Raw genomic sequence first — 14382 nt, 5'->3', positions numbered from 1 at the left:
CTCCCTTATTTACTCCTTCCTTTCCATTTCAACCTTCTTACCAAAGTTTATCTGTTTCACATTGTCTCTGAACATACTAGAGAGATGACCATTCCACTCTCATCGCATTGTCTGACAATAGATATTTTTACATTATACTGACATACGATTTACAAGGTATATATTAGCTGTTATTTTAATTGTTACGCAATTTAATTTGATATATTTTACTTTGTAATTACAATAGACAATTTTATGTTATATTGATATACGATTTATAATGTATTTTTTATGAATATAATATATTATAGAACCGTATATGTGATAACACAAACTATAGAAATCAAAGCCTTAAACGGTCTAGCTGGATCTTAATGCTTGTATGATTCTTATGTGAATTTATATACTACGTATGTAATCCCTAGAAAACGTATTTTTTATTATTTATTTTAACTGTTACCAATTGTTATTTTTTATAATTTACTTTGTTATTGGACATTACACATTTTTTTTTTTTTATTATTCTTTATTAATTCAGTTTGTATTTCTAAGAATCCTAGATTACTTATTTATTGTTATATATATTTTTCTTTTTGTATTTGGTTTTTTATACTTTTCCTTGCTTTATGTACTTTTAATATTATATTTTTAAAAATATTTTTATATACGTTTTAACAGATACAAATTCGTTTTAATCTGCATACTATGTCCAGAAGTTCACATTGTTACTGACTACAACGGTTGTACAAGTTTCAAGTTATACTGAGCGTGTTTTATTACATTAAATACTGTGAGTCTTATTATAATAAGTTTTGCGATTAAGAGCGAATTATAATTTTTATATTCTAATTTTTTAATATCTTCACCGTTTTATTTTTGTATTGTAACATTGATAATGATCCAACAGGGATCGAAACGTTTGTTTTGTTTGTGTTTCATTGCTTATTGCCGGCAAATTAAATTTTTATAATATAACGAAATGACATGTTTTTATTTTGTGACTTCTTAAAATTTCAAATTTATAATGACTAACTTTTAAGCTCGTAGTCCTTCTTTGTTTAGTGCTTTTTTAAATTTATTGAGCCTTATTACTGTTATATTTTAATTAGAAATTTCATTGATAATTCCACAATAAAAAAATGATTTTATATTGATATTTTTTTTATAGCTGATAGAAATGACAAGAAAACAGAAAACTTGTAAGCTTAACTGACGAGCATGGTTGCTGGGTTCATAGATACCATTACAGTTCATCAAGGAAGTGATAAAATCTTTTACTGTTTTACACCACTGAATGCCAGTAAGTGTGCAATTATCATCTTTGTCATATAGAAGAGTATGAAATTTTGTGTAAAGGTATTTTTACGTGTAATTGGATATTGGAGAAATCTATATCGATAAAATTTGTTCGAACTACTACTATAGGAAACGAAGAAAATGTGAATGTAGTACGTATGTCTAAGCTGACTACTATATATAGATTTTGTTACGTTTTATGGGTTCGCTGTATAAAAGCATCGTGCCCGGTACGGACAAGTTAAACTTGCACCTGCTTTTCACGTCGAAAAATTTGTTATACAAAGGACAGGAGTAATGTCGAGCGACAGAGATCGTAAAAATCAAACACGTAATTCGTGAATCCTGCAGATTAAACTTGTTTATTAAAACAAGAAAATCGTCCACAAGTATTTAATATGATACATTCGTTGTACATTCATGAAAAACGCTAATACAAGATAGAATAGTAATAAGATAATATAAAATATTAATAATGATAGTAGTTCTATTATTATTGTACGTTTAAATCATTTATTATATTATGCTTTTTATATACATTTTTATATTATACATATTTGTATATATAAAATATATATAAAATGTATATACTTATAAATACATTGAGAAAAAAATGCTGTTAATTCAAATAAAGTCTACATATTACGAACTGTCACTAACATAAGTGATTAAGTCATATATATTTTTATTAACATAAAGGCATAAATTATTATTTCAATAATCAGGCCTTTATGTCAATAAAAATATCAAATTAATTACTTGTGTTGGTGACAACCTGTAATATAGACTTTAAATTAAATCCACATCACTTTTTTCTCAGGGTAATACATATTTTATTACATATTTTTAGAAGCAAATATCTTATATTATTTTATTAATATTCCGTTATCTTATCTAACTCGACAAATGCGAATTTCTATACTTAGTCCATTATAATGCGTACAAAATATATTATGTAAACTTTTCTACATAACATGCGTCATAAATTCTTAGCATGAGGTTTTTTTATTCATTGTTCATATTCAACTACTCATATTAGGGTAACTCCGGCAAATACGCCGGAGAATAATTTCTGATTCTTAATTAACGACTGAAGAAGATCGGAAATTCCAAGTTACCTACGTAAAAATCTATAATATATAAAATTTTCTCCGATTTATTGGATCCGACATTTTTAGTTTTTAAAAATTGACTTCGTAATCACAGAGCCCAAAAATCCATATATACCATGTTTTTTAGAAATCTGATAAAAAATAAAATCCCCGACCGCAATATTGTATCCGCCATTTTGAATTTTCAAAAATAGACTTCAGATTCGTAATCAGCGACCACGAAAATTCCTAGATATGTTTGATAGAAATCCTTAAAATAATTTAAAATCCGACCGCCATATTGGATCCGCTATTTTGAATTTTTAAAAACTGATTTCAAATTCGTAATCAGCGACCTCAAAAACCCTTAGATACCAAATTTCATAGAAATCCTACAAACGGTCTGTAAAATACTCCTGTCCACCCCTAAAAAATGGTAGAGGTGATTTCCACCCTAAAATTCGTTTTTGGAGAAAAACGAAAAATTGCCTGTCAAATAGTGTTTGAAGAACTACTTGTATGCACAGTTTCAGAAAAATCGGCGTATGGCAGTTCCATAGTGTTACTTGTGAGTCGCTTGGTAGCAGCAAAACAAATGCGTATCCAAATCCGCGGCCGGCGGCAATTTTTCCTCCAAGTGAAGAATTCCGCGCAATTGCGCAAATAATGTCTAGATTTGGATGTGAGGTGCCTAATGCTCTTAGTAGTCCCTGATTCATGTGAATGAGAAGTAAAGTACGTTAGAAAACTATTAAAGTTATCAGCGTATAGCTATGTACGGGAAAAATAATCACGATGACTTTAAGAGATAGTTCCAAACATGTGCATTAAATTATATCAAAATTCGTAGAATGAGACTTACCACTAAATTTTTATAATATTGGGTATGGGAATAAGTTTCCGCCCATTGTAGAAAGATGTCGTTAGTAGCATTGCTTGTGTGTTGATAGAACGGCAACACATGTGTTTGAAAGGTTTGTGTTCAAACTTTTGAGCCCAATAGTTGGCATTCGTTCGAAGCGTAAAAAAGAGTAACTTTTTTTGCGTTGAAGATGTCGGAATTTATTCCAAAAAAGCAACATTTGCTTTAGTTTTATTCCATTATTTTATTTTAAAGAAAAGTGTTGCAGAATCGCATCGTTTGCTCGTAGATGTTTACGGTGAGCATGCTCCATCGAAAACCAGTTGTAAAGAATGGTTTCGGCGATTCAACAGTGGTGATTTTGACGTGCGTGGCAAAGAACGCGAAGGTGCACCGAAAAAATTTCAAGATGCAGAATTGCAAGCATTACTCGAAGAAGATTCATGTTTAACGTTCGATAGGTTGTCAAAAGAATTAAATGTTGATAGATCCACTGTTGGAAAACGTCTACACGCAATGGGAATGGTGCAAAAAGAAGGAAATTGGGTGCCATACAAATTGAAAGAGAGAGACATGGAAAGACATTTGGTCATCTACGAGATACTTCGTCAACGACAACAAAGGAAGGGTTTTCTACATCGTATCGTAACTGGCGATGAAAAATGGATCTACTACGATAATCCTAAACGCTTGAAAACATGGGTGATGCCAGGTGAACCAGGTCCATCAACGCCAAAACGAAATATCCATGCTTCGAAGATTAAGTTGTGCACCTGGTGGGATCAGAGAGGTATTATATATTACGAGCTGCTCAAACCGTCCGAAACCATCACTGGCGATCGTTATCGACTACAACTGATACGTTTAAACCAAGCTTTGAAAGAAAAACGACCGGAATGGGACAATAGGCACAACAAGCTGATTCTGTTACATGACGACGCTAGGCCACACGTTGCAAAACCGGTCAAGAAATACTTGGAAGGAGTAAAGTGGGAAATTCTGGCCCACCCGCCGTATTCACCGGACATTGTTCCTTCAGATTTTCATTTGTTCCGGTCCATGCAGTCGGCCCTTTCTGGAGAACGATTCAATTCTTATGAAGATATCAAAAAATGGCTTGATGAATGGATCGCTTCAAAAGAACCAGATTTTTTCACTCGAGGAATCCGTTTATTACCGGAAAAGTGGGAGAAAGTTGTCGCTTCCGAAGGAGCATACTTTGAATAAACTCACTTATATAGATTTGTTTAAATAAACACATCTTTTTCTTTTCAAAAAGGGCGGAAACTTATTCCCATACCCAATAGTTTATGAGATGAACTGAATTAGTTTCAACGATCTCCTGCCGTTTTAAGGAATGCGTTTCTTTGTCAATCTTCTGAAGCGTCCGAATAAACCTTTCCGATATAGTCTCGATACTATTTAGAATAAAATCAGCGGAAAGAGATAAATGCTCTTTCACTTTCATTTCCATCAAGCTTCGCTTGATTTTCTGCTGGCTAACATTCGAAAAGACCAGAAGGATCTTCATGCTCGGCACGACAGAAAGATCGTATGTCTGCCATTCCTTCTCTTTGAATATGTTTATCATTCCATACGCAGATATTATGGTGTTGATCATATTGGAGGAATCGTATACAAGAATCTCACACTCCATAGCATATTCCGCGATATGTATAAGATCTTTAAAATTAAATCTGTTGCAGACCTCTCTCTTTCCTTTCTGCAGGAGATACCAACGCCAAAAACATGCCGCTAGACATACCACAAACGAGGCCGAACTGCCCAGGCCCTCACCAATCGGTAATTCCGATGATAGGTCCACAATGAAAGATGATTTTATAATGATGCCTTTTTAATAACTAATAGTAACGAGAAGAAACAAGAAAACTCGTAAGCTTAACCGATGTGCGAAATTGCTGTGTTCGTAATTGCCGGGAAGGCCCTCCAAGAATTTTATAAAGTTTCTCACTGATTTAAGCAACTTTTGACGTTTAAGTGTTCGATCGTAATTTTTATTATAAAAATGTAAGAGAAATAAGCGTAAAGATATCTTCATATGTAATTGAATACTGTGAAAATCTATTTTGATATAATCTCTTGGAACTACTTGTGTAGGAAACGAAGAGAATGTAAGTACGGTACGCATGCTAAACCGGCTGCTACACAACTTTTGTTACGTTCTCCACATAAAAGTACCGTGCCCGGTGCAGACACCGTGAACCTATACATAACCTTCACGTGACGAAAAATTTATTTATTATCCGGAGACAAACGTAATGTCGATTGATTGAAAGTCAGACACAAAATCCGTTTATCCTGTAAATATGAATTGTATTTATCAAAGCAAGAAAATAGAGTCCACTGGTATAACTTCCCTCACAGCACCGGATATTACATTAAGGTCATTATAGAATGGTTACAATTTTACATAGTTTTGTGAAAAGGTTACTGGTGTATGCCACTAACCTTACAATGTAATCTTACTTTATAATATTGTTGGAAGGTTAAGGGAATCTTATGTTAATATTTCTCTCTCTCTCTCTCTCTCTCTCTCTCTCTCTCTCAGCGACCTTGTATGAACCTCATATTTTAATATTGTTGGAAGGTTAATGCAATCTTGTGTCAATATTTCAACAACCTTGTATGAATCTTACATTTTAATATTGTTGGAAGGTTAATGGAATCTTATGTCAATGGGGGCACACACACAAAACACACACACACACACACACACACACACACACACACACACACACACAAAACAACAAAAACGTTCAAGTTGAGACAAAGCGGCTAACCTGCTCGCCGAGCAAATGAACATAATTGGTTATTACTTATTACTTATTACTTATAGGTCCAACCAATCATATTCAATTGCTTGGCAAGCGTATTTGGTTGTTATTTATAGATCCAACCAATCATATTCGATTGCTCGGCAAGCGTACTTAGCCACTTTGCCGTCTTGAACTCGTCCAATATTTCAACTTATGAATATAATCGCTCTATAGATTTTTGGTACTGGCAATAAATTTTGGACACGCAGTCTCACTATACTAATATATATATACCCAGATAATCAAGCATGCGGTAATGCGAAATTACTGCGAAAGTACAGCGTATGATTGCTTAACCTGAAAATAGTCTTTATAACATTAAAATTAAATATTAGATAGTAACTGACTGGATGTTCAGTTGAACTGCACAAATTTTTATTAGGACCATCATATATTGAAGAGATATATCACAGCTATACACCCATGATTATACAGGTGTTCGTGGATCATTGAAGTGCAGCGGTTTCCAGAATAGCTACATTGAAAATCCCATCTAAGTCACCTATATTAAATAATGCTAAAATTGATATTTCCAGTTTAGAAAGAGACAAAAGCGATCATGTCCTCATAAATAATTTGCAAGATAAGCTCAATACCATAGGTGCTCACTTTGCTAGCATAAATAATAGAACTACAGCTAATAATAGACCAAAACTCTACAATTTGATTGATAAAAAAATTAAGTCATTTACAGACCAAATTGAAAATAAAAGAACGAATAATTCAACATTATGTGTATTTGATAATAAAAATATAGCAGACAACCCCCAACATGAAGTTTATAAAAATTATTTTACTAATACGTTTGATCTATCTAAAAGATTCAAAAAGTTGAACAATAAAAAATCTTTCGGTCTAGATGGAATTCCTAACATAATTCTCAAAAATGTTCCTAATAACGTGATTTATAACTACACAATAATCTTTAACAACTTACTGAATTATTCGCTCTTTCCTGATACATGGAAAACAACTAAGGTAGTTGCAATCCGGAAAAAAAATAAAGATAAAACTGATCCATCAAGCTACAGACCCATAAGCCTCCTACCAAATATCAGTAAATTGTTTGAGACAATTATCAATGATCGTATTGTCGCTTTCTGCAAATCTAACGAAATCATACCTGAAAGTCAGTTTGGCTTCAGACATAAACATTCCACTATCCATGCGGTTAATAGGCTGACCTCGGATATAAATTGGGCGCTTAATAATAAGAAATGCTTGGGTACATGTCTGATAGACTTAGAGAAAGCCTTTGATACCGTGTGGCTAGATGGATTAATATTTAAATTAATAAAAAAAAACTTTCCAGAACACTTGATTACAATCATACTAAGTATGGTTTCTAACAGATCGCTAACAACAGCATTCGGGGTGGACAGTATTTCATACTGTCGCAAATAAGACATTCCAAATCAACAACGGATTGCAGCAGGGCACAGTTAATTCGCCTATATTGTTTAACATTTATACTGCTGAAACTCTAAGAATATTCGACTTAAATCAACCAGATAAGCATCAGGCTATTGCATTCGCAGACAATCTGATAGTGTACTCGGTGGACAGCTGGCCCTCTAGAATTCAACAGACGTTACAAGAAGCATTAAAAAACTAGAATACTACTGTCACACTTGGAAACTACAAATCACAATATAGACAAATGCGAAACGATTTTATTTAGAGCAAACAACGTATGCGAACAGAAACGTGAGGAAAGTATATAAAACATTTCACATAGAAAAAAGCTCCCCGAAGGATAACAAGGCACAAAGTATTCCTCATAAAAAGGCCGTCAAATATCTTGGAATCAATCTCGATGAGAGATTACACTATAAGAACCATATAGATATTCAACTGAAGAAAGCCAATAATTCATTCATGCAACATAAAAGACTGTTTTACTCCAAGTATCTACATCCCAAGATTAAATTGATCTGCTACCAATTATTGGTCAGGCCTATAATTACATACGGATGCCCTATATGGTTCCATGTTAGTGCATCTCTTATGGAGAGGATCCGACTGTTCGAAAGAAAGTGTTTGCGCGCTTGTCTAAGTACGTATAGATCTGAACATATGGATTACACAAGCTATGATAACAATAGTATTCTACATAATAAAGCTAACATTCCTCGAATTGATAATTTTATTATTAAATTAATCCGCGACCACTACGTACAAGTAAATAAGATTAAGGAAAATAGTCTAATATATTGTGCTTTATATCCAAATTCAATGTATCACGAAAAAATTTTGATCTCTGGTTTTATTCCTCCTAAAACGTTTTTGTATCTTGATCAAAAAGGATTTATACAAGACGATAGTGGTATATCGCTGATATATATATCATTTCCCTAGACACAATAATAATAAAAAATTCGGATATCCACCGCATTCGTCAAGCGCTGATCCTAATATCAAGTGGTGTTACAACATGTCCATTCCTAATCCTGTTAAATTAAAAGGAAGATCAAAGAATGAGGATTATTGGTGGTTTGACCCCACTTAGACATATCCATCGCACACATCTCCCTTTTCAATCTTACACAATATTTTTATGTTTGACTGACCAAGTAGCTCGGTCTCTTAATACATAAGCTAAGGAATCCATTAAGCAATCTACAGCAACATGTAAATATATATATATATATATATGTATACTTAGCCTTTACATAATGTATATATAAGTAAGATTACGGATATATATATGAGTGAGTTGTCTGAACGCGAGTAATCGTAATGTGTGTGCATGTGTGTATGTAAGGGCGGAGTGTATGTGAGTGTACAATACCTGAGGCAATTTTATTCACATCCTGCTATTCGTTTAAGTTTTTGTTAATTGTTAAATGACCTGGGATACGTAGCTAGGTTTTTATTTATTTATTTTATATTCCATAACCAAAGATCGATACCAAATTCAGTTTTTTTAACTGAATTTGAGATTCTTTTTTCTGAATTAAAAAACATCAACTTTAGGATATGTAAATGACTTCTTTATCTCCCACGAGGGAGATTATTCATTCACACATCATACTCATCACCTACATGTAATTTAAAACCATCAGGATATTGAACATGGCGGCGAGAGTTCCCAATACCGTCTAAAAGTATCAACATATAGATAAGAGCGTTTTTTCTTTTGTTTATTTTTGTATCCATTTTAACTAATATGTAAGCTTCTCGTAAATAAACAATTTCAAAAACAGCAGCGGTTTCCAGACGATTTCAGAAGTCAAGGATAGTAAATGGCGGTATGCAATCGGATGGGTGACCGCTTCGAAGTACTATGAAATTAGTTCCCGAATTCAGGGAAAAATTTTTTTTTAATTATAATTTTATGATATGTATTCTGGAATAAGATATTAATCAATAATAATACTCATTTTAGCAATATATATATCTCTATTAGTAGTACAACGATGGGATACTTAAACCAGAGGTTTCTGGGATGTTAATGTAATCAGTTTGGAAGATCATTTTCATGTTACTGGGAGGTTAATGATAGGTTTATTAATCTCCGTTTAATGTTACAATCTTACAATTTAAAGTTACTGTAACCTTATTTCAATGTCGATGTGCTGTGAGGGTTAATACATATTACTCTTGTTGTATGTTAATTAATGAAATGCTAACTGCGACAAATGTAATTCATTACCAATTCGTTATCGAGTCTCTGCAATTCATGCGTGGAAAAGATCCAATAAGCTTAAATTACTCACAATCAGATCGGTTTCTCGGTTTATCCTTTTGACCTAATGGTGTCAGCAAGACAACGCTATTTATCTCCACTTCTTTTATGTACAACTCTGGATTACATATTCTTCATTATTGAATTGCTAAAAATTGCCGAAAATTGATTTTCAATAATTTTTTACTCAAAAACTATCAACTTTACAGAAAAACTGTAAGAGACAAAAATTGTTTATTTTCTTCTGGTAAAGTTTTGAGAATTTTTTTAGAATTTTTTAATACCGTATTTTCTCATGTTGGTAAAAATAAGAAAATGCAATACTAAAAAGTTGATAAAAAATTCTGAAAAAATTCTTAGAACTCTATGAGAATATAGTAAACAATTTTTGTCTCTTACAGTTTTTCTGTAAAGTTGATAGTTTTTGAGTAAAAAATTATTGAAAACTAATTTTTCGACAATTTTTAGTAATTAATATCTTGTTAACTATTACGAAAATTGTAAAATGGTAAAGGACTTTTCTTTTCAGTTTAGTCCATTTTACCCCTATGCAAAAGATTTTTCATTAATTATCAAACACCCTGTATATATATGTATATATATGTAATATAAGAATATTACTTTCAATAAAACAGTGAGAGCCTTGTCTTGATACAAATCGAAGATGATAATTAAAATTTAGCAATTAGAAATTTACCAATTGTTAGATTGATCCGCCGTCTTCTTTAGTATATGTTGAACTAAAGGTAATATCTTTTCAGAGCGTTTATAATGTTTATAATAAGAAACGATTTACTCTCTGTAAGAACAATTTAGTTTAATAAACTCAAATCACACAAACAATCAGAACATAATATACAAGTGTAAATACAATTTATATACAATAAGAATCTTATTTTAGACCGTACATGTAAGAACACAGTCGATAAACTAGAAGCCTATTCCGATCGAAACTGGATCTTTAATACTTTTAAATAATTTCTATGTGAATTTATATACTAAATATTTAGTTATTTAAATTGTGCGCCGAAATTATTGAACTTGTAAACGCAATCAAACTACTATAATAATACCACAAATTAAATTAATAAACAATTAATAATTTGATGCTCAATCTGGCATGTTATTAGAATAAAATTAATGTACTGAAAAACTGTAAATAAATTTATTGCGAAAAGTATTACCTCTGCCAGGAGTCAAACCGGGATCTCTTGTAATTTCGTACGAACGTCTTAAACCTTTAGAATACAATTTATATATTTAATCCGCTAATGCGCGCATACAGAATTATTATATAAAATTCTATTTTTCTTCATAACGTACAATCTTAACATGAGTTATTTATTGTTTATATTTAACTATTGATATTACGAGCAAGGTATTTATTCCAACATGCTATTCAATTCTCAATCCATTGCAATTCAAAGTGACTATCTTGGCAAGGAAATTGTGCGACTCGAATGTCTTGATAAGTTCTTGAATGAATTCGTTTGTGCTGTTTGGTAGCAGCAGAATGAATGCATACCCATCTCCGCCGTTATTAGTGATCTTCCCTCCAAGTGAAAAATCCCGCTCAATTATGCAAATAATGTCTAGGTTTGGATGCGACATACCCATTGCGCATAGTAATCCTTGATTCACACATGGATGAGAGTCTGCAAATGTTACAAAAGATGACTAAGGTTTCCGATAGATTATGTACAGGAATCTCTAAGGAATCTCCATCAATGTAAAATCAACTTTCAATCTTGATTTAACTTATTGTTTATCTTTTTAAATTTCCTCAATAGCACAAAACTTGCAGCAACATTGCTGCAATTTGTAATATTGTTACAATATTGTAGCAATATTGTAACTTTTATCCTGTTGGGGTTTTAGAATTAGGAAAAGATAAAAAGTAAATTTAATCTGGATTAAATTTAATTTTACATTGGTGGAACCGCGCCTAAGTATGTATGTATCTATATATATATCAAATCATAACAAAAATATAATATTAAAGTTCTCAGAATGAGGCTTACTGATAATCTTTTACAGCAGCTTAAGTAAAATATTTATACGAAGTATAGGTGATGTTAGTATCATTTAAATTCCGTATATTTTCAATCCAAAGTTTCAGTAGACATTTTAAATATAGCCTTGATACTATTCCGAGTAGATTTAACGAATGGATATTACTTCATATTATTTTCATTTGCTCGCTTTGCTCGGCTATGGTTCTCTGGCTAGCATCCGAGAAAACCCGTCAGATCTCCATACTCGGTACACCAGTGAACATTGCTAATTCTTGACCGAATACGTGTATCGAACCATACACAGGTATGACAGAGTCGATCATGATTGAAGAATTGTATATCAGAGATTCACAACTTTGAGCGTATTTCAAAATATCTATAAGATGTTCACTGTTAAATTCGTAGAAGACAAGCCCTTTTCGCAGAAATGATTAGCGATAAAAACATGCCGCAAGACATGCCGCGTGGGATGCGGAGTTATCCAGACTTTCTTCGATCGCCAATTTCGTCGATATTTTCACGATAAAGGATGATGTCATAGTAATGTTTCTTTCGTTACCAATAAGAAAGAGAAGAAAAAAGAATGCTTGTGAACTTAACTGATGTGCATGATTACTACATTCTTATGTACCGGTGTATTCCTTTAACAAGCTGACAAACTTTTCTATTTCTTTAGAAAACTGAACATCAATAAATTTATATTTGAAATTCTTGCCAGTAAAAATATACGAGATATATTTCTAGAGATATTTTTACATGTAACATGATACTGGAAAAATTTATTTGGATAAAATCTGTCTGGACAGCAGATACAAGTAGCGAAGTAAATGCCAACGTAGTACTTACTAAAGGACCCAGGTTAAATTAATGTCATTTATATGTATAAGTAGACATACGCATACATACACAATTGCTAAATAAAAGGATAGAAAAATATATATGATATGTGTATAAAAAAGTATAATATAACATATAATTTATAATAAATACCATATACATAATTTATAATAAATGCCATACAATCAATAATTTAAAAAAACATAATTTATAATCCAATATTTTGACAATCACATATTAGCTAAAGTTAATATTTTATTATCATCTTGTTATATAATCTTAATATATTTGTATTTTTAATATTTCGTTAACACAAAGAATATATATCAAACTCCATAACATATCTGTATATCTCTGCATACTTGTTGTCATCTTAATAGTGTACGTTGCTCATATATTTATTTGACCATTAAATTGTTAATTTAATCGTTATTCAACTCTTATTCCGCTACAATTCAAAGTGGTTATCTCAGCAGGGAAATTATACGACTCCAATATCGTGATAAGATTTTGGATGTCTTCATCTGTGCTATTCGGTAACAAAATGAAAGCGTATCCACTTCCATCTTTACTTGCAAGCTTCCCCGCGAGTGAAAAACTTTCAGCAACTGCGCAAATAATGTCCAGGTTTGGATGCGACATGCCTAATGCTTTTAGTAGTCCTTGATTCATGTGAATAATATCCTGCAAAATACGTTAAAAAAAATTAAAGTTTTTTACGCGTATATAGCGATATACGGAAATATCTAAGAGATAATCGTCACAAGTACGTATAATAAAAATTATACCAAAGTTCAGATAATAAAACTTACCAATAATGTTTTATAATTATCTGTTAGATCAATAGATTGACTGTTTTTTTTTTTTAAATAATTATATATTTTTATGTCAATAATATCAAGCATATAAATAAACATAGTTGATATTACTTCGATACCATTCAGGATGAAATCGATTAACAAACATGGATTCTTCAACGCTTCAATTTTTATATTCTTTTTGCTTTCCGTTTTCTGGCTAACATTCGAAAAGACTAGCAGGATTTTCATGTCTGGCAAATTAAAAAAAGACTGTGATGTCGGTGTACTTTTTACCCCTCCGTCGAATATTTTTATCATGCCGTACGTGGATATTATGGTACCAATCTTAGTCGGGGAATTGTATATAATAGAATCACAATTCTGAGCATAATTCGAGATCTTCAGGAGATCTGGTATGTCAAATTCGTAGAGAACAGTCCCTCTCTGCAGAAGGGACCAACGCCAAAAGCACGCCGCGAGACATACCGCGAACGATGCCGAACTGCCCAGACCCTCACCGATCGGCAATTCCGTTGATAGCTTCACAATAAAAGATGCTGATATGTTGATATGTTCTTCATGGCTTATAAGGATGAGAAGGAAAAAGAATGCTTGTAAACTTAATTGATGAGCCTGGTTGCTGGGTTCGTATATGCCGTCATAGTCCGTCATGGAAGTGATAAAATTTTTTACCATTTCATGCAACGTAATACGAGAAAATATGTTATTGTAATTTTCGCCATAGAAGTGTATATAAAATTGGCGTAAAGGTATTTTCACGTGTAATTGGATACTGGAGAAATCTATTCCGATAAATTCTCTTCGAACTACTGCTGGAGGAAACGAAGAGAACGTGAGTGTGGTACGCATGTCTAAGCTGGCTGCTATACAAGTTTTGTTACGTCTGTTGGGTTCTCCGCATAAAAACATCGTACCTGGTGCGGATAAGTTGAACCTATACATGCTTTTTTACAAAA

General features: G+C 32.3%; 1 protein-coding gene and 1 pseudogene across 1 annotated transcript; both read right to left on the bottom strand.

Moving 5' to 3' along the window:
- Positions 1–2758: 2758 nt before the first annotated feature.
- On the bottom strand, positions 2759–5525 carry LOC108766879 (mevalonate kinase-like; annotated as a pseudogene).
- Positions 5526–13034: 7509 nt separating this feature from the next.
- LOC108766895 (mevalonate kinase) lies at positions 13035–14368 on the bottom strand. Its single transcript, XM_018516448.1, has 2 exons — positions 13418–14368; positions 13035–13289 (listed from the first exon to the last, which is right to left on the bottom strand). Exons 1-2 carry the CDS (start codon positions 14366–14368, stop codon positions 13035–13037), a joined length of 1206 nt encoding a protein of 401 aa, XP_018371950.1.
- Positions 14369–14382: the final 14 nt, after the last annotated feature.

The sequence above is a fragment of the Trachymyrmex cornetzi genome, unplaced genomic scaffold, assembly GCF_001594075.2.
Source record: "Trachymyrmex cornetzi isolate Tcor2-1 unplaced genomic scaffold, Tcor1.1 scaffold64, whole genome shotgun sequence".
NCBI lineage: Eukaryota > Metazoa > Arthropoda > Insecta > Hymenoptera > Formicidae > Trachymyrmex > Trachymyrmex cornetzi.
The sequence above is the reverse complement of the archived record's forward strand: the minus strand, read 5'-3'. Positions and strand labels throughout refer to the sequence as shown.

Excerpts from the sequence above, each read along its gene's own strand:
- LOC108766895 (XM_018516448.1), bottom strand. The coding sequence starts at position 14,368 with ATGTATAGGTTCAACTTATCCGCACCAGGTACGATGTTTTTATGCGGA. Across the intron at positions 13,290-13,417 it reads ATAATTATAAAACATTATTG|GATATTATTCACATGAATCA; the intron begins GTAAGTTTTATT and ends CGTATTTTGCAG.